Source organism: Camelina sativa, chromosome 13, assembly GCF_000633955.1.
Source record: "Camelina sativa cultivar DH55 chromosome 13, Cs, whole genome shotgun sequence".
NCBI classification, from domain to species: Eukaryota; Viridiplantae; Streptophyta; class Magnoliopsida; order Brassicales; family Brassicaceae; genus Camelina; species Camelina sativa.
Genome location: NC_025697.1, coordinates 23,485,664 through 23,511,022, shown reverse-complemented (window position 1 = coordinate 23,511,022; position 25,359 = coordinate 23,485,664). Strand labels below are relative to the sequence as shown.

Below are 25,359 nucleotides of genomic sequence, written 5' to 3'. Positions count from 1 at the left end.
AAGGTTATTTTATGTAACTCTTGAAACATTTGGAATTATTATGCAAAATAAATTAAGCGCGTGAATTGGCGTGAGAAAGTGGCGCGTGGGAGTGTCAAAATTTGGACCTTCCTCATTGAGAGAAATCTCTCTGTCTCTCTCTTCCTTGTTTGTAAGACTTCATTCGATCTTTCTCTCTCTCTCTTTTGTTTTTCATCAATCGATCGAAAAAAACACAGCAAAGAGCTAAAGCATCTTTTTGCAGATCGGAACCCTAATTTGTGTTTCTCTGTTCTCCTTGCGTTATCGAATCCGCGACTTCTTTTTTTTTTGTTGTATTTTTCGTTTTATTTCTATATTATTATTATCTTTTCAGATGGATTCTGGAATCCTTGTAATTCCCCAATAGCGCTAAAAACCCTAGCTGTCGACGACCTTAGATTACTGCTGGAAACTATCATTTCTCTCCCGATTTGGATTCGGAACTTTTGATTTGTTGGGTGAGAATTTGGGGGAGGGGGCTTCTTCACCAGTTTGTGCTAGTTTTTTTTTTTTCTTTTTTTTTTGGTGGTTTTAGCTGTGATTTCTCTTGAGTTCTGGGCGAAATATCTTAGTAGCACAAACTTAGATTGCCGTACTGTACATAGAGCTTAGATCGTGACGACGACGACCTGATGAAGTTGCTGCTGGTGGTGAAGCGTGGGTTTCGTTTTTAAGTTTTGCTAGTGTTGATCATGCTGAGTGTTCTTGGTGGTTATTAGAGAGAGAGAGAGAGAGAGAGAGAGAGAGAGAGAGAGAGAGAGAGAGCCGAGAAAATTGTAAGAAGATTTGCGTTTTGGGGAGTATTTACTATAGACAACTACTACTGTAGAGTTACTTGATTAAGGCGTTTGAGAACAGAAACTGGTGTTTTTTCTTGACCTTCATCAGCTAAGATATTGTGTATCGCCCTGCATTTTATAATGAGTATAGCAAATGAACAACAATTTCCCATGGATCAACTTGTCGAAACCAGTGATGATTCCAGAAAGTATATTTCTCTTTTTTTTTGTAAATCATGTCTTTGTTGTGCTTCTCATTGTACGTTTCTGCTGCGCAGTTCTAATTGTTTTTTCGCATTGAATCAGGAAACCAAGAATATCATACACGAGAAAGTTTCTTTTATCCTTGAGTGAGAAAGATGTTTGCAAGAAGCTGCCTAATCTGCCCGGTGAATTTGATGAAGCACTGTTGCTGTGAGACTCTATTCCATAGTTTTTATTTCTACAAACTGTATAAATGTGTTTGATTATGTAGTCGTCTTATCTACTTAACTATCTGGTTTGGAGTGACATGTCCTCATCTGTACACTCTTTCTTTGAGCAGTGACTTCGAAGATCCTTCACCCGAGCGAGTAAGAATTTCTGGCGATTTTTCGTCCCATGGTTTCAGGCGGAATGACTATAGTTCATCCCCTCCCACCAGGGGTGAATTAGGTAGTAACTCTCGAGGCATTCATGGAAGATGGGAAGGGCGCTCAGGTGGATGGAATGATAAAGATAGCGATTCACATTCAGACCGGGACTCAGGTAGCCTGAGCCTACTCGTATCCCATTCTTTACATGCTGTATCATGACGTTACTACAGTAACAAGGTGGATTAGTACTCTGAATAGTACCTTGTTGTTATCTTTGATCTATAAAATACCCCTATCATTTATTTCTTTCTGCATAGAGTGTTCAATTTTATGACGTAAATTTTATCCTGCTGGCTGTTCGATATGTGTAAATTTAGATTCCCACTTTTTTACTAAAGCTAATGACATGAAGTCTGCTTTTCTAGTGAACATGAAAAGAAGGCCATAGCGATTTTTTTTTGGAATTTAGGTGTATTATAGTTGATTTTTAATTGTATATTTTGTTAGGAGAGCTTGGGAGGCGTTCTGGTATGCCATCTCGGAGGCCTTGGCAAGCACCTGAGCATGATGGACTTCTGGGGAAAGGTTCTTTCCCTAAGCCTTCTGGATTTGGTGCAGGAACATCAGGCCCCAGACCTCAATCTAATGACTCACATCAGCTGAGTAGAACCAATGAACCATACTATCCTCCTCGCCCATACAAGGTTAAATACCCAAATATCTGCTGTAGTGATCTTGAATAGTCTCTGGTACCATTGATTGTTGCATGCTGCTCCATTAAGTTACTGGGTTTCATCAGCTGGTTTGTGAGGTGTATTTGAGTAAATTTGAATGAGTTAACGGCACAGATTCCTAAATATCTCATGTACATTTGTAGGCGCCACCTTTCATCAGACGTGACACTAGAGACTCACTCAATGATGAGACATTTGGTTCTTCTGATTCTACGAGTGAAGATAGAGCAGAAGAAGAAAAAAAAAGAAGAGGTACAGGGGATTTATTGACTTTGATGTGTTCTAAACTTAGCTCTCTGCCAGTTTGTGAGCATCATTCAGTTTATCCACGAATTTCTTTTTGTGTCAATCTTTAATTGACATTGTCAACTCTCCATCAGCTTCTTTTGAGTTGTTGAGGAAGGAACATCAGAAAGCATTCCAGGAGAGGCAAAAATCAAACCCGGACTTACGTAAAAACGACTTTGATTTTACTGAACTTCTTGGGGAGTCCAAAGATGAAAAAGGGCGTCCAAGTAGAGGCGATGAAGTCAATAATACTCCAACGATTCCTGGTTCTAATAACACCTCTTTTTCTTCTCAAAGTAGTGCACCCAGACCGCTTGTGCCTCCTGGTTTTGCAAGCACAATTTTGGAAAGAAAACAAGGGGAAAAAACGCAAGTAAGTCGCTATCTTTCTGAGACCCTCATCCATACCTAATATCTGAGTTTTAGGAAGGTTACGTTATTGTTTGCATATTTATTGTTAAAGTCCTAAGGGTAGCGAAATCCATGAAGAAGAATCACAGTAGAGAGAACTTTATGATAATATATCAAATCTTCTCCCAAATTTAAGGTACAAAGTTTAGAAGTGGCTTTCGTATAGAAATAGTTGGAGAGGGGAATTTGTTACCAGAACTTTACAAGTCCTGATAGAATGATTTTGTGCAATTGATGACAGTAAAGTCAAAGGAAAAGTTCATTCCTAGTTCTTCTTTCAAGTGAAAAGCTTTAAACATACTTTTTGGATTCTATGTTTTAGAGTGTAAGTCGTTTAGAGTAAGGGAATGGAGGAATATAGGATATTATATTGAGGAATAGAGTATATTAAAAATCTCACTAAAAATTCCCATGATACGAGCTGAAACCTTCCATCTTTGATATCATATATTCTTTTAATAACGCCTTTGTTGGGTGTATGTGATCTAAGGCTGCGGTTGCTTGATCGATCACTTTAATTGGACATCATTCGGTTACTGTAATTAGTGAGGGTTGAAGTTTGAATGTGGTGGCTCCTTTTGTTTTAATTTATCGTAAATATTTTGTTCGAATGCATGCTCTGATTAGTATTTTGATTTGCTAAGTTTTCCACTATCTTTGGTTGCACCTGTTAATTACTTGTTATCACACCATTTGCAGATTGAAACTTCTCAACATGAGCGTAGTCCTTTAAATTCCAAAGGCATTAATGTGGTGAATGGAACATCTGTTAATAATGGGGAAAAACCGTCGGGAATCAAGATAGGTTCAAGTGAGGTGCTGATAGAAGGTGAAGATGGTCGTGTCTCCTCCACTGATGCAAGTGAACGGGCTGTTAGTATCTCCTCATTTCTAGGAATATCTACAGATACAGTTCATAAGGATAAAAGTTTTGAAAAGCTTTCCTTCATCTCTACTCCTGCTGAAACCCAGGGGTACCCTAAAAAAAGTGAGCAAGCTACAATGACGTTGGACAATAAGAAAAGCTTGGAGATTTCAGAGGGGCCATCAATTCTGGATAAGATATTCAACACCGCTATAAATTTGAATACTGGTGACTCCTCTAATATTACTGAGGTGAGTTTTTTCTAATGTCATAGCTCGTGTATCCTTGGAACTTCAAAATTCTGCTCACATGATAGCTCTTCCATATATGCGAATCCTCATGTTACTGCTTGTCAATATGCACTTCATATTTGGTCCAAATGATGTGTCCTTCTTTCTGATGTAGTTTCCACTAACCAGTCATAAATGAGGCTTTTTCCCTATAAGATATTGATTGGGAAAAATGATGGATAACATAGTTTGTCTTTTCTCTTAGTAAAGCAAATGATGGTCCATGTGTTATATAAACAAAATCAAATGTTTTGTCCTGAGGAAATGACTGTTTTTTGTGACATGATATGGTACACATATTTAGACTCGTTTATGTGCATGCATCATATATGCACTGTGGAATTTGAAGAATCTCATTTGACCTGACGTTGGTCCACACATCTTTGTAGAAAAAAGTCGAAAAGGTAGAAGAAACACGGAGTCCTCAGATCGCTAAATCCTCCAAGTTCGCACATCTATTTCTTGAAGAAGGTAATCCACTCACTGTTATGCTACAATTTTAATGTTTTTTCCATTCTAATGTTCTTGTTTTGGTGCAGATAACAAACCAGTCGAAGATCTCCCATCCAGTGGGCCACCAAGAGGCTTACTGTCACTACTTCAAGGTGCAGATAAGTTGCAAACCTTTGATACAAAAGCAAAGGGAGAATTATCAACGGATTTTCCTTTTCAAGGCCATTCCACTAAAAGCACGGATCAGTTAAGTAAACCAGTAACAGCTGTTCCACCTGTTCTCACTTGTGAAGACCTTGAGCAGTCTATTCTGTCAGAAGTCAGTGACAGCTATCATCCACCTCCGCCACCAGTTGACCAAGACTTGAGTGTTTCTTCAGTAAAAAAGACCAAACAGCGGAAAACATCTGTTGATGACCAGGCTTCGCAGCACCTTCTTTCTTTACTACAGAGAGGTGCAGACCCAACTAGTCAAGAGATGCAGCTACTTTCAGTTACAGAGAGGAGACCACCACCTTCATCTGTGAAATCAACTACAGCTGGAGAAGCAGATCCAGGGAAGTCTTTGACTCTTGAGAATCTGTTTGGTAGTGCCTTCATGAACGAACTGCAGTCAATTGGAGAACCAGTCTCTGGAAGAGCTATGGTTTCTGATGCTCCAGGTGTCCCACTTCGATCAGAACGATCTGTTGGTGAACTGAGTCAAAGAAACCAGATCAGACCTGACGGTCTCCCCGGAGGGATTCTAGCCCTTCCAGAAGATGGTAACTTACTTGCGGTTGGCGGTCATGCAAACCCACAAAAATACATCTCTTTTCCAGGGTCTCAGAATCAAGAGCCTGAAGTAGCTTTCAACATCTGGGACAAGTTAGCTGCCTTAAACTCTGGTCCAAGGAACGAAAGACCAACAATGGGAGGTCAAGATGGTCCTTTTCTTCACCAACATCCCCAACAATACGCGACCGATCCCTCTTCTCACTTGAATGGTTCAGGCCCAGTATTCCATCCGTTCGATTCACGACATGCTCATGTAAAACCTCAGCTCGATTTCATGGGACCAGGAAGCATCATAGCTCAACATCATGATCCTCCACCAAATCACCGGTTTCCACCAAACATGATTCATCGTCCACCTTTTCATCATACAACAACCAGTGGACACCCCGAGTTTGATCGCCTTCCTCCACATATGATGCAGAAGATGCATATGCAAGACAACCTGCAACACCAACATCTAATGCAGGGATTCCCGGGTGGTGGTCCACAACACCATCACTCTCCTCATGTAAACAATCAAATGCCCGGGCTCATTCCCGAGTTAAATCCGTCACAAGGCTTTCCCTTTCCCCATCGCCAGCCCAATTACGGTATGCCACCACCAGGTATAATATAAGGGAACATACAACTCTCACTCATTTTTGGCCTTGGATAAAAAGATGTGCGTACTTGAGTCTACTGATCTAGGGACCCTTTATTAATATCAGACAATTCAGGGACTAGTAGACTGAGTCTACTCACGTTTTTTGGCTTTTCAGGTACTCAAGTCAACAGAGGAGAGCATCCAGCTTCACTGCAGGCACTGTTGGGGATTCAGCAGAGGATAGACCCATCCAAGCAGATACCAACAGTGGGTCAAGCCGGTGGTCCTAATCGTCAAGGCTCTATGGGACATGAACTCGACCTTGGGTTTGGCTACAGGTAAACTCTGCTCTGGCCACAGTCCTCTCAACACCCTAAGAGGTTTGTCTACCTAACAGTGAGTTGCTTTGTGATGTGCTAGTAAAATTACCATTTGTGATTTTTTTTAAGAAAAAAAAAAAAGAAAAAGGAAAAAATTTATACTCTTGTCTCTGTGAACTCTCGTTTCTCTTGCTGCTTGTCATATGAAGATGCTTTTTAACTAACAGTGGTAGAATTTGATAAACGTTCGAGTCCATGTTATTGGAGTATTCTATTTTCGGTCTTTCGTTTCTTTAAAACCGAACCGTAGTTTAAAGTCACAAGGGGTCGAATTTTTTTATAGAGCAGTAAAAAACAAAAGAACAGAGATTAAATTATAAAATTTATGACGAGAGCGGCAGTAACTTAAATCTCTGATTCATAAACTAGTAAGTAAAATATGAATTAAGAAAACTAGACAAGAGGAGCAAGCCAGAAGTGAGAGGGCTGGAAGAGGTCCAAAGGGAACTGATGGATAGCACCCGTGGCAATGTCCTAGATACCGGCATTGGGGATGGACCCAAGAGCGACAAAATAGATGGAGTTAGGCTTAAGTCCCGGGTACATAGCGGAAGAAAGACAGAAAGCTTCATTCTTTCCAACAAAAATGCGGAGATCCCCAATATCTTCTGTGTAGCTCATCTCAAAATTGGATTGCTTAAACACCGTGAATCGTTTTGCATGGTGGGCGAGACGGTGGTAGGTCAGAGCTTGCTCTTCTGTGTGGGAGGTCTGGAAGTAGCTGCATCAATAGGGGAGAACCTAACTCAGTGAAATAAAAGAAAGAAGAAAAACTGAGGAATAAGGTAAAGAAATAAATCAAAATACAAACCCGGTAACATGGAAGAATTCACAATCTTGAGAAGGTGACTCCACTAAGTAATGGGTTGCGAAACATGACAGCATCATTTCAGCGACTGACCGAGTGAAAACGGGGTTTTTAGTACGACGAAGTGGAGTCAACCAAGAATTGTCCCAAGAGGAGCTAGTATCAGAGTATGTGTGTAGATCCCAAGCGGCCAAATACTGACTTCCCTGAGTCGTCATATAAAACTTTTGGTGTCTATTGGAGTAGACAATGCTAGAGGTGTTGTAGTGGTTCTGACGTAGATGGACATGGTTCCATGTGGCGTACTCCTCATGGGAAGGCCTGCAGAAACTGAAACGAGGTCCAAGAAACTTCACAGCCAAGATACAATCATCATCTTCCTCAGGGGAGGACGAAGAGAGAGACACATTCACGATACTCTGAGGGGGATGATTAGGATCAGACAAGGACGGAAGGCGTGTGTAGGGGATACAGTGTTCACTGTTGTCTGACCTTGGTGAGAGAAGTATGGAGCGTTTGTCGTCTGGTCCGGATATAAGAGCTAGCCATCCACGGGAGGATCCTATAGGATATGATTCCGAGAGTTTACTGGATTGTATCTGGTCTGGGAACGTGATCGTCTCCTCTTTCCTCGGGTCGAATAATCTTGTATCGACATCGACCACTCTACCATCCGTCCATCCGAATCGGGATCTGTATGAACATGTGACACAACCTCGTCCTTAAGATACAGATACGGGGTGTGGCTTGACAACGAAGAGAACAACCGCTCAAAAACTGGCCTCCTCTATGGAAGCTTCTTCAAGATCTGGCCTAGATACATTTCTTTTTTTGTTTTCTTGGGTTCAAAGTCCCACTCGCAAGCCCTAGTTCTAGATTTTCTTTCATACATATTTATACAACTATTAAAAATATATTAAACGAATGTAAAACTTAATCGGATATTATTTCAAGGATTGTTTAATCATATCAATTACAAACAAAATATTTACTTGAGATTGAGATTGCATTCTGCGAGTTGCAGCAGAAAATTTTCTTGATTAGTATATTTTTTATTTTTGAAATCAATTGATACTATCACTAAAGAAAAGAGAAATTTTCCGAAATTAATTTACTTTTTGGGGAAAAAAATACACGAAACCTTTTTTATTGTCCGACTAATATCTCGTTTAAATAACTTTCTTTTTCTGTCAAAAACTCTAACCCAAATTTTTTTCTTCCAATTTGATCTCTCTTCCAAAAATTAGACAGTTAAAAATTTGGTGTACTTTCTGTATAATTTCCTTTGACACAAATTATAACTGCGATTTCTTCGTTACCAGATTTCATAAATGAAGCGATCTAGATAAAATTGCACCATGTTATGTATACTATATTGGACTGACGAGTTCGAAAAATATTACAACTGAAGACAAATGAAATGATACAATATACACATTCATGTTTAATTTTATTTTATGTACATCATCCTCTTTGCCTTCTCTTCAACTTGTTTTGTCACTCACTGAATCTGCACTTCTTCTGCTGACTGCTGACTGCCAAACCAATATCACACAGACTTAAGATTGATCCAAATTCACTTTTAGCTTTACCAATATAACTGTGCAAAATCCTCTATTATATATACACACATACATAAGACAGGACAAACAAATGTGCTCCACCGCGACTTACAGGGACATAAAAAGCCACAACTCAGTAGCCATCTAGGAATGCACAAACAGCCTTGGATGAATGTCTCTTGCTCTCACATAAGGTACATTGCTGTTTTTACCTATCTCTATTTCAAAGCTTTAGCGCTGTATGATGATATCAACCTCCTCTAGAGCACCAAATCAATAAATACGAAATTACTTGAGTACCCACCGAGAAAGTATTATTAAGAGTGGCAATGAATATACTACTTACTTGCTCTGCAAACTCGGGACTTGTCAGATTTACAGACAGGTTTCTCATTAGTAAAAGAACCTGATGTTACCAAAAAGAAACATAGATATAAGCTTTCTCTATTATATATATAATAATCAGGAATAAAGATTTGAACAAAAGGCTCTGAGTAGGCATTGAGTCTGACTAAACGTGTCTCGTACCGTTTCCATATTTATTGGATCCATCTGCTTCAATCTCTGGAGGTGGCCAGAAGTGTTGGGATCGAAGACACTTCCAATGAAGCTGTAAACTTCAGCAAAATCCGGCATCACTGCATTGAATCCGCCACAAAACAGCTCATCATTGTCAGCGTAAATCTCAAAGATGGTAAAATTAGTAAAAAAAAACACATATAAATAGTAAAGACGACAACAAATTCTACCTCGACGTGGCTTTTCACAACTTTCTTCTTCACTAGGCTTTGTCAATACTTGTACCCTCCTCCGTGTTGTATCTTCCTTACTGCAAATATTCTTAGGAATAGCTGTGGCCGAGACTCCTGGTTCCTCTACAACCACAAAATTCATTACACCACATTGTCAACACCAGTTCACTAACTCAAACTGCCATCAATTCGAAAGCAAAAACACACTCATGGATTTAATACCTTCAATGACCGGTTTAGGCAGATTGGTAGTTGGTTCATGATTCCAAGAAGAAGAGGTAGATGCACAAACAGCCTGGTTTCCCAGCAATGAACGAGAATCAGAGGTGTACAAGTAACCAGGTCCAATGACTTGAGACGTAAAAGCAGCAACATTTTTAGGAGCCTTTTGAGGATAAGGATGAGAAGCTTTCCTCTTGGGACGAGGAGGTGGAAGGTGTTCATTAGCACCACTCTTTTGTACTTTTAGAAAATATTTCTGAGCATGGCTCCTTATCTGCCCAATAACACCATTACTCAAAGAACATCAACACAACAACAACAACAACATCACAGAGTAACAACATAAGTATTAGATTCTTTCTTTAAATTTATTATACCTGTACCACTGTTTTTGATCCAACAAATGCTTCTATTTTCTTCCAATCTCGATCAAATCTGTATAATCACAAAAGAAAATTATATAATCAAATCGAAAAAAACACAATCGATTGAGAAAAAAAAAAAAATGAAAAATTTCTAAGAAACGTACAAATGAAGAGCTTCTAAGAATTTATCGTGTTCTTGCTCTGTCCAATTCTCTCTCGACTTCTTGATTGTGTACGGCTTCCGGATCTTCGTCGTCTGATCTTCTGAAAACGACACCGTATTATTATTAGTTCGTCCGGTGACCGGAGTCGAACCAAATCCATCGGAGGAGCTCGGTAAACTCATATCGACGGGATCGAAATATGGAAAACCCTTAGGCCTAGGGTTTACAGACACCATAGAGCCTTCGAAATCGCGTTTCGCTTTGCGTTTCAGATTCGCTTCGTGGTAAAATAGAATTCGGTACAGCTTTTTTTTGCGTTTCAAAAGATTTGACTTCTGACAGTTTTTTGTTATTTTTTTTCTGGGGAGAAGAACAACAGAGGGGTAGAAAGGTCATTTTAATGTATAATTCATGGCTTTCACTACACGTGTTAGGATCTTGTTGCTCTTGTATGAATTGATTATAACATCATCCTCCACTGCCACTGACGCCGTTAAAAAACCTGAAATTATCAACTTTAGAACAATCTAACGGCTACTAAAGGTGCCCGTGTGTGTGTAGAAACTCACGCTTTCTAGTTTCTAGCATCATCCACAGTTTGTTCTACTATGCAGCAACGTGTACGTTTTAGTCTATTTTTAAATAGAAAGCTGAAGATTATGTTTATTTTTATTTTTTGATAGCAGGAAACTGAAAATTTTATTTCTTCCATAACTAACTGAGAAAAAACTACTATCTACTGTTCGAAGAGATTGTATGTGATTTTAGGGTATTAGCCGGATGTTATCAAGCCCGAATGTTCACCCGAACTAAATGCAAAAATATGCATTTTAAAGGGTTTGAACTCATGACCTTGAGTATTTAAGGGTGTATTTTTAACCATTTTGCCATCTTAATTTCTTTCTCCTAAGATGAAATGTTAAATATTTATATATATACAAGATTTCTAAAATTTATAAATAAAAAAATTAGTTATTTTTTTGTTCATGGTTTGATTGAGTTTGGGTATACCCGAATTACCCGAATCCAAACGGGTAATACCTGAACCAGACCCGAGAATATAAAAAACCCGAACGGGTTCTATGTCTAAACCCGAAAATCCGAAAATCCGAACCTGATCGAGTTCGGGAACCCGAATGCCCAGGGCTACTAATGTCCTCGGCTTTTATGTCACCTTGGTAAGCTCAGTGGTCTGATTTTTAGTACTTGCCTTTTGACTATCTTTATTCCAATAGATCACATTGTTTTGTTTAGATCTAACATGCATGGCTTCTCTGCTTTTGTTTCATTTCTAATTTTGTGCCTTTGACAGGGAACCAATTGAGGTCATAGATGAATCTCATGATCAAGAAGATACCACAGATCTTGATATAATGCATCTTGTTTGTTATTATCGTCTTGAAGCAAAACACTGAGATGAGATTTGGTGGGGTTGATAAGCATATCAAACTTTGGTTAAAGAAGATAAATCACAGTATACCTTCTCTGGACTAATACCTATCAAGAAACCAGCAGGACTTCCGGTAGAAGACAATATACACCTTATGCACTGTTAACTATAATTAGTGTTAGGCTAGCTATTATGATATTCCTGATGCATGGAATAACTAAACTTTCATCATTATTTTGAATTGATTTGGTTTGATTATACGAGCAATTAATTAATTCAAAATTTCCTATGATCTTAGATGGTGAATTAATAAAAGAAATTTAAGTTTTAAATTGCAATACAATAATGGAGAATAACCGAGTTTGGATTTTGTTCCAAGTAATGTAATTTTGACACGATGTAATTTTATTTCTGTTCTAAATGAAAAGTCTTGTGATGGTAATAGAATACATATCCTTTTATTTTGTTTAGTTTTGGTAGATTCGGATTGGCTTGGTGCAACAAAACCTGATGACCACCATGGCGTTGCGGATTTCATGCCTCTGGGGATACTTGGTGAACCTTCTTACTTGGTGAAGGAGAAGCTCTATGTGGGAGTTGAGATTTATAGTCATTTTATACCACTTATTACTGTTACTAATTTAGCTTCTTGGGTTTTACAAGCTTTATTGTGAGCTTAAGAAATAGCAAGAAACAATTGATCAATGTATTTTGAATAAAATGCTGGAGATTATAGTATTTACTGATGCAATAATGACTTGAGGTGGTGGGACTATATTGTCTATTTGTAATTCGACTGTGTGTCTTAGCCAAAAGTCATGTAAATAAATATATAAGAACATGAAATTGACGTCACATCTCTTACATGGATCCAAAAATATAAGAACATGATCAAACAAACTATTCCGTGTGAAATATTACATAATTTAAAGAAAAAAAGAGCTTTGATTCACTCTTTGTGCTTATTATTTGATTTATGAATTCACACAAATGTTTATCTAACCTTTATAGTATGTTAGATAAACCTTTATCTTCCACTTCTCTCATTCTTTTCCACAATATCTCAAATTATTATTATTATTTATTTTTTTTTATTTTTTTTTATATTTTCAATTTCTTATTTTTGTTGTATGGGCTACAAAAAACCAAATGAAATATCATTGTAAAATTTTAATGCTAAATTTCAATTTTAGAGACTACATAATATATATATTTTACATTGTTTTTATATTTAAAGATTCATCTCCATTATCTAATTTGGATTATCATCTTATAAATAGTCATTCTCTCATCTTCTCTAACCAATATCAAATGTTGTTATATGTAATATGTGTTGTAAGAGTTTGATTCTATATTTTAATTTAGAAAGTATTATCTATAATTAATATTGTTTTCAATTTTTATTTTATTTATATAAAAATAAAATAATTATTTTATATTTTTTGCCTTTCTAATCTATTCATATTTATTTTTAAAATTTCCATAGCTAAATTTAAATTCACATATGTTGGTTTTAATAAAAAATCAAGTTTATTTGATAATCTGTTTTAAAAAATCTTCATTATCTATTTTAGATTAGCATCTTATAAGTCATTATTTTTATACTCTTACAATATTCACTACACAATAAGGTCATGAAGTAGAAAAGATTCATCTCTAATTCTCTATTATGTACTCTGGTTATCTCACATATTCATGTATCATTTTTAATAATTTAGAATGATCAATATAATTATCCATTTATAAAGTCTATTTTATTTTGTAAAGTCTATTTTGTTTTGTGATCCAATCAATATAATATTTATATTATTTAAGATTTGAGGATTTTCAAAACAAAAAGAACTTAATTATAAAAAATAATGATTTTCTTGATTTAAGCAAAATGAAAAAATGATTCCAAAAAGAAATCATGTTTAACTGGAAGTGAAATATAGAAAATAATATAATTATTAAAATACCATTTAACTAAATCCTCTAAAGATGAAACCATTAGTATGAAATCTAGCACTATAAATTAAATTGATGAGTGAAAAACCAAAAAAAAAAAAACAAAATGATTGAAGTTATTCTTGGGGTTTTAAAAAATCTTTAGATTGAAGTTCTTATATTTTAAAAAATAATTAATTTAGTTTGTCACTTCAAAAGTAATATTTTCAATTTGGAATATTATTTGTGAGTGTTGAGTTTATATCAACAAAACAATCAAAAGTGTAAGTTTAAATTTTGATTGAGCCACTTGGTATTCCTTTTCTTTTAAGTCAAAAATAAATTAAAATATTTATTTATAATTAACCCACTTTTAAAGGCATTAAACTCCATTTAACTCAAATGTAACTCCTACCCAATAATTTTACATTCATTCCTCCAACTAATATATTTCTCTTTCAAGAAAAAATGTTTTTGGTAAAATTTTAATATTTTTTAATTATTTTAATTGCTTTAAACTTTGAAATGAGGAATATTCTATATACAATAATTTTATAGGTAGTTACTAAATTTTTTGATAATTTTATTTGATTCAATTTTACTATACTACAGTCTTATGTTTACAATGTCATTAAGAAAAAAATCTTTAAATCAATGTTTAACCTCTATAAAACATGATCATAAACATAGATTCTCTCATATTAGAAAAATGTTTAAATTTCTATATTATTAATTATATTAATATAGCTAATCAATTTGTAATAATTTTTTGTAGTATTGGTTAATTTTTGATTTATAGAAAAATTTATATATTTTAAATTTTGTATAGTAAATAACCATACCAAAAAAATGTTGACAGGAGTGTTATTTTGAGAAATTGCTATAATTTTTTTTTAGATTCATACATTAGTATAATTTTTTTGAGATTATAAATTAGTAAAACAATATTTTAGTTTAAAAAAATTTAAGAAATATACTCAAAACTATTATGCATACAACCACACATTGCGTGGACTAATTACCTAGTATCAATGAAAGTACAGTAAATAAATAAATTTGATCTTAGATTGTTGGGTTACTAAAAGAAATTTGAATGTTCAATATAACGGAGAATAACCAAGCATGGTGTCATATCCATTGCATCACATTTAGCTTGGTGTTCTTCTATCCATTGTTTCACTTTTGGTTAAGCTTGGCATCACTAGTTCAAACTTTTTTCAAGTAATATAATTTTAATACGATGAATGTTTTTTTATTCTATAAAGATTGGCAGATTGGAGCCAAAACAGAGGAATAAAAAAAAAACATGGGATCCTAATAGATAATTAATAGGAAATATAAGATTGAGAGAAAAAGTTAACTTATTGGAGATTGTTGCATGTTTGGTGTCAAGTTTCATGGGATTACATCAGCTTAACCCGGAACTGCGGAATGTTAGTCACTTAAGAAGCCTCTTCATCACAAAGTCACTTGGATGATGTCCAAGTTTTTGTCCTTCGATCCTAGAGAGTTTGTCATTGGAAACCGGAAATGGTAAATATTGATTCCAACTTATATTACAAATCAAAAACAAAAAAAGAAATACACACTTAATAAAAAAAAGCAGAAAATTTGATCAAGAGAATTAAAAAGTTTATTCAAGCACAAGGGTTTATCAACAATGCACCAAAAGACAAAAACTTGCGCCAAGTTCAAGCTGCGGGTTTTGAATAAAGTTAGCTGGAATCATTTAGAGAAGCATGTATATATGCATGATCCATCATTATTATGTTTTGAGTGAAAAATACATATCTTTTTGTTTTGTTTTGGTAGATTCGGATTGGCTTGGTGCAAAACCTGATGACCACCATGGCTTTGCGGATTTCATGCTTGTGGGGAAAGTTGGTGAACCTTCTTACTTGGTGAAGGATAAGCGCTATGTGGGAGTTGAATTTAAAGTCATTTTAGACCATTTTAATTAGCTTCCTGGGTTTTACAAGGAACTTCTTTTACAAGCCTTATTGTGAATCTAAAGAAGTAGTATGTACCGATGCAGTAAATGACTTGAGGTGGGACTATATTGTCAATTTGTAACTTGACTGTGTGTCTTAAGCCAAAATTCATGTAAATAAATTTAAGAACATGAAATTGTCATCACATCACTTATTTTCATGTGAAGCATTAGAGAATATAAAGGAAAAGAGAGCTTTATTTTTGGATATGTAAAAATAAAAAAGAAATTGTGTTGTGTTGATGAAAAAAGAAATTATCCGATAACAAAATCCTAAATCCTAAATCTCAAGGTAATGTTGACTATAAACTAATCCTAAATCTCAAGGTAACAAAATTGGTCCCCGGCAACGGCGCCAACTTGATTGCTCGAGTAATTATCCGATAGACTTAATCGTGAGGCAGTATATGCGGGGTCGAATCCACAAGGACTGGTACACTAAGCAAACAAAATGCAATAAATAAAACTGTTTAACTTATGGGATTAAAACATTGGGTCATTGCGTATTTCAGAGATCAATGACTCATGAGGAAATGAAATATGGAATTCAATAATTAAAAATTGTTCTAGAATATGAACAAAATAATAGACTAACCCTCTTTCAAGGCAACAGAAACTAAATTTGACTATTATTTTGCTAAACTTTTATTTGCAACCTCCTAACCAAATTCACATTACAATAAAGTTCATTAAGTTCACAATGCATCCTAACATCAAATTTCGCATGCTCGAAATACATTGCTCAATTCATATTAGTGCAGGCATTCTATCAAACACTTTTGATGCATAAAAAAACCTAAAATCTAGAACAAAGTGATCAGGCTTATACTATCATTAAGAGCATATGAATAAAAGAACCTAAATATTAAGAACTCCAAATACAATCAAAACATCAATGCATTGAATCCCCTAATTAAAACCCTAAAACCCAATAAAGAGAATACTCACACATATTGAATTGAACAACACAAAGAGATGAAGAAGAAATAATAGATTAATGAAATAAACAAGACAAGGGTTTAGAAATCTTCTCCAAATTTTCAAAGAGGATGGATCTCTAGAATCCCAAAATTTGTCTCACGAAAAGTCTCAAGTGCAGCCAAAAACTCAGAAAAAAAGAGAATGGTCTCTTTTCCAAAATCTAAAAATTATATTTATATCCTAAAAATCGGTAGGGGCTACTGCTGTAAATAGAAGAAACTTTGGGGCAACTTTTGAATCTTCAGAAATTGAAAAAATACTTTAAAAACTTTCTGGAACCAAACATCGAGCACCATTTAGCAATATCGGCTGATGTGAAAAACCATCTCTTCTGTTGGAAAACTTTCTGGAAACAAATATTGGGCTATCTCAGAAATATAGCCCGATGTAGAAAACCAGCTCTTCTGTTTAAAAACTTTCTGGAATCAAATATTGGGCTATCTCAGGAATATTGACCGATGTATAAAATCAGCTCTTTTGCTTTAGCCTCAACACCCAAAATATCTCCAAAAAAGCTAAAAAAAAGTCTCCATTAAGCTCGAAATCATCCTAAGTTGTATATGACCCTGCAAAGACTCAAAAAGAACCTAAAAACAAACCAAAAGACTCTAAAAGCACATCTATATCATGATTAAAAACCATGATATATCATTAAGCTTAGCATCACTAGTTAAAACTTTTTTCAAGTACTGTAATTTTAATCTGGTGGATGTTTTTTCAATTCTATAAAGATTGGGGCCAAAACAGAGACATAAACAGTATGGGATCCTAATTGATAACTAATAGGAAATATAAGTTAAGATGACCATCTCTTGCTGATCTTGAGAAGAAAAAAAAAGTAACCTTATTAGAGACTGTTGCATGTTTGGTGTCAAGTTTCATGGGATTACATCAGCTAAACCCGGAACTGCAGAATGTTAGTCATTTGAGGAGCCTCTTCACAAAGTCACTTGGATGATGTCCAAATTTTCGTCCTTCGACCCTAGAGATTTTGTCATTGGAAACCGGAAATGGTAGATATTGATTCCAATTTATATTATAAATCAAAAACAAAAACAAAAAAGAAATACACAAACTTAATTTTTTTAAAAGCATAACATTTGATCAAGAGAATTAATAAATTCATTCAAAACACAATGGTTTATCAACAATGCACCAAATGCAAAAAGTTACGCCAAGTTCAAGATGCGGGTTTTGGATAAAGTTAGCTGGAATCATATAGAGAAAACATGTATATATAGATGATCCATCATTATTATGGTTTGAGTGAAAAGTCTTGTGATGGTAGTGAAATACATATTTTTTTTTTTTTGGTACATTCGGATAGGCTTGGTGCAAAACCTGATAACCACCATGGCTTTGCGGATTTCATGCCTGTTGGGAAACTGGATGAACTTTCTTACTTGGTGAAGGATAAGCTCTATGTGGTAGTTGAATTTTATAGTCATTTTTAGTGAATTTTATAGTCACTTATTACTGTTAGCTAATTTAGCTTCTTGGGTTTTACAAATAACTTCTTTTGCAAGCCTTATTGTGAGCTAATAAGGTAGTATGTAATGCAGTAATGACTTGAGGTGGTGGGACAATATTGTCAATTTGTAATTTGATTGTGTATCTTACTTAGCCAAAAGTCATGTAAATAAATATAAGAACATGAAATTGTCGTCACATCTCTTTTATGGATCCAAAAATATAAGAGAACATGATGAAACAAACATGTCTATTATTACCACATCCCTTTCATACCACACTATGTCTATTATCTAACATAGTATAAAATTTTATTATATTACTTAATAAACCCAGTGTATATATTATATAAGCCTATTATATACTTCTTTTTTTTCTTCATGAAGTCGGTTATGCTTTTCATATAAGGGTAATAGACATAATTTTTATTTTGAGAAAAAAACTGATAAGATTTTGCAACAAATTATATTAGAGAAAAAACAAAAATCAATTTTAAAACAGGCCAATCTAAATTGGAAAAGGAAATAAACAAAATCAAATAAATCCTAAAAGGATTAGGAATGGTACTAAAGCAGTATATAAACATTGATAGGGGGGCTACGTATTCTCTTCACAAGTCATCATTCATCAACACAACACAACAAAAGTCTCTCTCTCTCTTTGATTCAGCGAGTTCGAGATCTCTCACAACCTTTCTTCCTCCTTTGTCAATTTGTTCATCTAATCATGGCCACAACAATGAAGAAGATCTTCCTCTTTGTGCTGCTGGTGATAACAACCTTCACGACGGTTCTCTTTGGTTCTTGTTCGGCTACTGTCTACACCGTTGGGGACTCGGCTGGATGGATTGCGAAAGAAGGCTTGTATTACGAATGGGCCAAGGAAAAGGTGTTTTACGTAGGAGACTCTTTGGTCTTCAAATACGATCCCTACGTGAACGACGTTACTCAAGTTTGGGGCGCTTTAGAATTAGAATTCTGCGAGAGTTCTTCTCCTAAAGCCGTCTACAATACAGGACATGATGTGGTAACCTTCACGGAACCCGGAGATCACTACTTCATCAGCTCAAATCAAGCTCAATGCGTACTTGGACAGAGGCTCGACGTCCTTGTTGTTCATGACCCGTCACGTCCTATTCCTCCACCACCACCGAGCAAGATCCTTCCTTCTGGCGAAATCTACAAGGTCGGTGACTCTAACGCATGGAGCGTTCCTGAAGAGAGCGACTACTATAACAAGTGGAGTCAGGATAAACTGTTTCATGTAGGAGATAGTCTACTTTTCGAATACGACAAGGAACTAAACGACGTCTTAGAGATCACCGGTGACCTTGAATTCATAACCTGCGACCCGAGTTCTCGCGTAGCCGTGCACAAGACGGGCCATGATCTCGTTACGCTCACCAAACCAGGAGTTCACTATTTCATTAGCTCAGAGACGGGTCACTGCGCGGCTGGGCTTAAGCTTCGAGTTGTGGTCGGACCATTACCCAAACCCGTTACTTTCACCAATTTTCCCAAGAAAGATGGATTTTTCAGCTATGGACCGCCTCACAAAGTGGTTAAGCACTTTCATACCCCAGCCCCATCACTAAAGTTTTCGTGGTTGTAGTTTTGCAGACTCTGTTTTTCTTTTCCTTGTTTCCTTACGACCCAAGTTTGTTTATTAGTTCTTGTTTTCAGTACCGATGTAATGTTTCAGATTTCTATTCATTATATAATACAATTTCAGTTTAGCTCTTCCAATATTTTGTCTCCTCAGTCAAAAAGATAAAATAAAGGTTTTAAACCAAAGTCAAGAAGATCAAATAAAGTCAACCCCATCACTAAAGCATCCATTTTCTATTCATTAGCTAATTAGAGTTTCTTTAATTCTCTTTTTTTTTTTAAAATAAAATGTTAAATTATATTCAAAAAAAAAATAACGTTTTACATCTGCGTTTTTTGACATAAAATTAGCTTAGAACAAATTTAAAAACTGTGAAGGGAAACAGTTGAAAACTATGTCCTCAAAACCGTGTAGCTAGCCAAGCCTGGAGACCCGTAGCATAGCGGCGATCACCCATTTGCTCAACAGCCAGTAGTTGTGCTCGTATTTGCTTATCGAGCCAGCTAATAAGAATTGTCTGAGATGTAGGAGTCTCCCCATGGCGTCGGGCGTTGCGCTCTCGCCATACAGAGTAGACCGTGAGTTGAAAAGTGTATCGAATTAAGAAACCACTCACCCGATCAGCCTGAGTTCCAGAGACGATGTCGAGTAGCTGTAACCAGGATGTAGTAAAACGAGTCTTATATAGTTTTTGCGCTATACCGGACCAAACTGCAGCAGTGTAAGGACATGAGAAGAACAAGTGATCTCTCGTCTCCACCGGAACAGAACAGAACACACAGCTCACATTACAACCATTTCTCCAAGTGATCATCCGATCCCCTGTTGACAAACGATTATGGACTGCGAGCCATGTGCAGAAAGAATATTTCGGAGTTGCATGAGCAAACCAAACACCCTTATGCCAAGCTACCTGATTTGAAGCCGTTCGTATATGGTTCTAGGTATCCCTTGTAGAAAATGTGGCCTTATAAACATCACCTTTACCTCGCCATAGAACTCGATCTGGCTGAGACGGAGTTCTAGACCGATACGCTTGATGTAAAACATCTTCAATATCATTTAATAAAGGGATGCGGTGTATCCTTCGCCGTCGATGGTGCCATGCGTCATGGAGAGTCATATGTTCTCTAATACCCAAATCAATCATACCCCGTGAACCAACTTTATCCAACAAGTACCCATGGACTGACCAGTTATCATACCAGAAGGATGTAAGAGCTCCACTCTGCACTTCCACCTTAACAAACGTTTTTGCCAAGTCTCTGTATTTTAACAGTCTACATCCAAGATCCCGAAAGTGATGCAGGCTGTACCGACCAGAAACAACCCTCCTTAAATAAATTCCTTTTGGACCATTGAACCCATAATGATGCCCCACCTGAGACCAAACGCCAGATCAACTTTAAACAACTGACATCATTTGTCTGTTTCAAGGATCGTAATCCTAAACCGCCTTCACACTTCGGTTGACACACCGCTGACCAGGATAACTTGGCCTTATTTTTATTCAAACTCGGACCAGACCATAAGAAAGCAGAACATATACTATCCTGCTCTGCAATGCTTTCCCGTGGGAGTCTGAAAGCACTCATCCAAAAACTAGCTATACTCCATAGTACCGAACGTATGAGATCGAGACGACCTGCAAAAGAGAGATTACGTGATGTCCACGTTTTAACTCTATTGCGGATTTGGTCGAGTTAAGGGGAAAGATTTGCAGTACTAAGCCGGCGAGAGGTTAAAGGGAGTCCTAGATATCGAACTGGGAGTTGCCCCAGACCGAAAGTATACTGTGTGCCCAATAGCTCTCTGTTATCCGGTGAGACTCCACCAAGATACAGGGTCGTTTTCTCCATACTCATCCGTAGGCCTGACCGCTTAGCAAAGAGGTTCAACACCTGAACTATACCATCCACAGTTCTATTTTTTTCCATCAGATAAAATCATAAGGTCGTCGGCAAAGCAAAGGTGAGTTAGACGCAGATTCTTACAACGTGGGTGATATCCGAACTCCTGTAAACCGGCTGCTTTGTCCAACATCTTCGAAAGGACATCCATACAGATGACAAATAGATAAGGTGAGAGCGAGCAGCCTTGACGCAGTCCCCTAGCACTGCGAAAATAACCTGCAAGCTCTCCATTCACCTGGACCGAGAAAGAAGCCGTAGTAACACATAGCGAGATCCAATGGATAAAGACATGAGAAAATTGCAGAACGCGTAAAACATTGAACAGGAAAGACCACTGAACGGAGTCAAAAGCTTTCGAAATATCCACTTTCATCGCACACCGTGTGGAAATAGTATCCTTATGGTTGCTAAAAGAACGTTTCTTTAATTCTCTTGTTAACTTCTTTAATATTTTTCTGTTTCCAATGTCGTTTGTAGACTCGGTTCATTCAAAACAGTATTAAAATAAAAATTTCAGATTCCCTTAATCATAATTGAAGCACAAACATGTAATGAGCATCAATATATATAGTTAATCTCCACAATGACTGAGCCACTGAGTTTGTTTGTTTTTCTCGATATATCTAAAGTTTTCTTTACCCGCTACACACTGAACCAAGTTATTGCGTTTGCCTTTAACAATGATATATATGGAATCGTAAGATTCAAGGTATATATATGCCTTCACAGCATTTGAACCAAAATTATAATGTTGCATCCAATATCTTTACAAAAGAAAACATTAAGAAAAGAGTAAACATATACAAGACTGAAATAAATCGTTCGTTTCACCTTAATTGCTAAGAATATATAGTTTACAAAATACTAGGTGATACCTCGTGTTACAGTACGGTATTATATATTTTGTTAGTTTTTTTTTTTTGTAATTTGTATTTTTGTAATATAATTTTTTATTTTGACTTATTTTTTTTGTTTATATAGTGTTTATTTGTATATTTGGGGTTATACAGTACATTGGAAATCCTAATAGAGTAAATAGTTTGTAGAATGTAGATTTTCACAGAAATAGACACATCGCAATATTGGATAGTAGTTTTGTAAAAGAATAGACACTCCGCAATATCATATATTAGTTTTGTAAGAGGATAGACATACCACAATATTGGATAATATATAGTTTTGTAAGAGGATGAGTTTTGTTTTATTTTGGTTTGTCGTCAAAAGAGGAGAAATTGTTTGTTAAATTTTAGTGTGAGATATTTCAATGGTTAGGAACCATTGTATTTATAGTGAGATTAGGTATATTTAAGTTATCATTTAGAAGTTAATATTTGATATATCAAATCTCAACAAAATTGGAAAAAACCAATTTAATTTATAGTTTGATAAAAATACATGTTTTAACGGGTTTAACTCAAACTTTTTTTATATTTTAAAATTTTTAAGAGCAAAAATATTAATATTACTTAAATATTTTATAGACTATAAATATATTATAATATTTTAAACTTTCGACGGAATTCAAATATTTATAATAATTTATACATTCTATAAAAATTTAAATATTTATAATATTTTAAACTTTTTAAAGAAACGTAAATATATTATAATATATTTACTTTTTAAAAGTTTAAATATGCTCAAATATAGAACTAAATTAAACTGTTAAATTTGGAAACCTGATAAATCAAGCTTCCTGCTCATTTGTATTCAAAACATATTAGTCATATATTAATAGTGATTATGAACCATATTCCAAAATATTTAGTCGATGTGGGATATACAATACACATTTTCTGTAAATTAGTTTACAACTTTACATATATATAAATTCTGCATTTTTTAATCTTTCCATCTATACTAATCATAATCAATTACTATAATTTCGTTAAGAAAATATTAAAAAATCTAAACTAAATGATGATTTGTTTTTATTCAATTGTATTAAGTTGATTTGTTGTTTCCGTAAATATCTCACAATATAAAAGCAAATCAAATAAGTTTACATATATATACAATTTCGTATTTAATCTATTGATTATTTTGGAAGCAAAATCACAATCGATAAGTATTAAAGATTTCTCATTATTATTAATATTCGTAATAATTATAAGGATTAAGTATGCTAGTAGTTAATATTTGAAATTACTGAAGCCATTAAATACTCAGATACAGTTTCCTTATTTATAGGGATTACACATTTGTTTGGCAACATGAATAACTATTCTTGAATCAAATAATATACAGGATCCGAAAATTATTAATCTGGAGTACAAACAGATCTGCGGATTTTTTTTCTTCTGTTCTCGGGTAATTGAGGATCCGCGTCCCGACCCACTTAATTTTTAGTGATCGACCGAGGGTATAATGGTCATTTGTCAAAATCGAAACTATAGGTTAATTAAATTAAATTAAGTGAATCTCTAATCATTTTTAATGAAAAACCTACCAAAACAAAGTCATGGTCCATTTTGAGTCTAGGGAGTACTCTTGCTTTAATAGTATAGATATATTACAAAGAGAGCAACTAACTAGTGCATATATATAACCAAATTACAATATGTCAAGTACTTAAGAGAAACCCATACATGAAGTTTCAAAAGTTGTATATTTTTGCATAAACATAAATAGTATACAACATGTTGCATAAACATTAATTAATAGTAAAGACAAAAAGCAAGTATACTTTAGTCCTGGTTGAAACTATTGTTCTGATAGTTACCTTGACCGTTCACGTAGTTTAACTCAGCTTGCAGCTCCTCAAAACCGTCTCTAGCACGCTCTTGATAAACTTGACCCTCTCCTAAATCATCACAATAATTCACAATTCTCTGATCTCTTTTAAAAGCTGCTTCACTTTTGTAGTCAACTCAGCAATCTGCTTTGGTTCTCCTCCTCAACTGCTTCTCACTGACGTATCATAATCAACACAATGATTACTGTTACTAGCAGCTAGGTTTTTGATTAAAATCTGAGCCTCTCCTTTAGTTTTGGTCATGAAATCCCCATTGCTAGTTGTATTTAATGCCATCTTGTACCTCTCATCAACTCCTCTGTAGAATGTGTTGATGATTGATTCTGGGTGAAACCATGGTGAAGACATCTCTTTTGTAGTCTTTGAACCTTTCTCAAGCCTCGTGGAATGACTCAGTAGCAGTCTGCTAAAAGCTTGAAATCTTGTTCCTGAGGAAAGTAGTCCTCGCCTAGGTGAAATACTGCAGCAAGAAATTAAGCAGCCTTATACTCAACCCATGTTCAAACATTATTTCCCTTCAGCAACTTAAACCAACGATGATCTTTATCACTCAGAGAAAATAAAAACAATTTGTATTTGACGGCATCATCAGACACCCAATTCATTCTTGTCGTACCACATATATCCTTAAAGTACTTCAAATGGTAAACAAGGTTCTCCGACGGTAGACCATGAAACTTATTTTGCTTTACAAGAGCTAACAGTTCTGATTTGATCTCAAAATTATTTTTGGCGATTGGAGGATGTTGGAGACCTTTGCGGTACATCTCAGCGTTGGGAGCATCATGTTCTCTCAAAGTCTGTCAAAATTTTGCAGGTCTTTGATTAAGAGTTGCTAAACGGGCAGCATCTCAGCGAGCTGTCTCACGGCGCGCAGCTTCTCTTTGCGCAGCTGGATGGGCAGCCTCTCCACCAGCAGGAGGATTAATGTTTCAAGCAGGAGGATTATCCTCAAACTCTCCATAATGTTCATCTTCATGATGTTTATCATGCACATTACCAGCGCTACGACCAGCTAAGCCATCAACCATCGCAACAAGTCTTTTCTTCGTCTTATTTTCTCTCTCAAACTTTTCCAAGTTCTCCTGATACTTCTCTAGGTGTGAAGAGCAACTGCAGGTCATATACCTGAAAACACCAAAAAGAGAGAAAAAGCTTTAGTTAGCAACTGTAATTTTAAAAAATAATGTAGACTATAAACTAACCCTAAAATCAAGGTAACACTATTGGTCCCCGGCAACGGCGCCAACTTGATTGCTCGAGTAATTATCATATACACTTAATCGTAAGGCAGTAT

General features: G+C 35.5%; 3 protein-coding genes and 2 pseudogenes across 7 annotated transcripts; 4 read left to right on the top strand and 1 right to left on the bottom strand.

The window, feature by feature from the left end:
• Window positions 139–6,320, top strand: LOC104737691. 3 transcript variants are annotated; one of them, XM_010457930.2, is made up of 11 exons: window positions 139–1,009; window positions 1,107–1,214; window positions 1,345–1,547; window positions 1,883–2,079; window positions 2,253–2,361; window positions 2,490–2,770; window positions 3,508–3,681; window positions 3,781–3,924; window positions 4,353–4,434; window positions 4,503–5,798; window positions 5,952–6,320. In XM_010457930.2, exons 1-11 carry the CDS (start codon window positions 942–944, stop codon window positions 6,116–6,118), a joined length of 2,829 nt encoding a protein of 942 aa, XP_010456232.1. In that variant the 5' UTR covers window positions 139–941; the 3' UTR covers window positions 6,119–6,320. The 3 variants fall into 3 exon arrangements, with proteins under 3 accessions (XP_010456232.1, XP_010456231.1, XP_010456233.1); XM_010457929.2 differs by having other exon boundaries at window positions 3,508–3,924; XM_010457931.2 differs by lacking the exons at window positions 139–1,009; window positions 1,107–1,214 and having other exon boundaries at window positions 1,528–1,612; window positions 3,508–3,924.
• LOC104737690 (protein REVEILLE 5-like) lies at window positions 8,307–10,408 on the bottom strand. 3 transcript variants are annotated; one of them, XR_759778.2, is made up of 8 exons: window positions 10,030–10,408; window positions 9,878–9,935; window positions 9,501–9,774; window positions 9,276–9,401; window positions 9,055–9,164; window positions 8,873–8,932; window positions 8,600–8,786; window positions 8,307–8,499 (listed from the first exon to the last, which is right to left on the bottom strand). XR_759778.2 is itself a non-coding variant. In XM_010457928.2 (7 exons), exons 1-7 carry the CDS (start codon window positions 10,263–10,265, stop codon window positions 8,745–8,747), a joined length of 906 nt encoding a protein of 301 aa, XP_010456230.1. In that variant the 5' UTR covers window positions 10,266–10,408; the 3' UTR covers window positions 8,307–8,744. The 3 variants fall into 3 exon arrangements, 1 of the variants encoding a protein (XP_010456230.1); XR_759777.2 differs by having other exon boundaries at window positions 8,639–8,786; XM_010457928.2 differs by having other exon boundaries at window positions 8,307–8,786.
• Window positions 11,182–15,306, top strand: LOC104738552 (annotated as a pseudogene).
• On the top strand, window positions 17,026–17,770 carry LOC104738551 (annotated as a pseudogene).
• LOC104738550 lies at window positions 18,472–19,397 on the top strand. Its single transcript, XM_010458711.2, has one exon. The coding sequence runs from the start codon at window positions 18,513–18,515 to the stop codon at window positions 19,395–19,397; it is 885 nt and encodes a 294-aa protein (XP_010457013.1). The 5' UTR covers window positions 18,472–18,512.

Coding starts and splice junctions, on each gene's coding strand:
- LOC104737691 (XM_010457929.2), top strand. CDS start 942: ATGAGTATAGCAAATGAACAACAATTTCCCATGGATCAACTTGTCGAA. Junction 1,215..1,344: donor TTTGATGAAGCACTGTTGCT/GTGAGACTCTAT, acceptor TTCTTTGAGCAG/TGACTTCGAAGATCCTTCAC. Junction 2,080..2,252: donor ATCCTCCTCGCCCATACAAG/GTTAAATACCCA, acceptor GTACATTTGTAG/GCGCCACCTTTCATCAGACG.
- LOC104738550 (XM_010458711.2), top strand. CDS start 18,513: ATGGCCACAACAATGAAGAAGATCTTCCTCTTTGTGCTGCTGGTGATA.
- LOC104737690 (XM_010457928.2), bottom strand. CDS start 10,265: ATGGTGTCTGTAAACCCTAGGCCTAAGGGTTTTCCATATTTCGATCCC. Junction 9,402..9,500: donor GCCTAAACCGGTCATTGAAG/GTATTAAATCCA, acceptor TTGTGGTTGTAG/AGGAACCAGGAGTCTCGGCC. Junction 8,933..9,054: donor ATCCAATAAATATGGAAACG/GTACGAGACACG, acceptor TGGTAACATCAG/GTTCTTTTACTAATGAGAAA.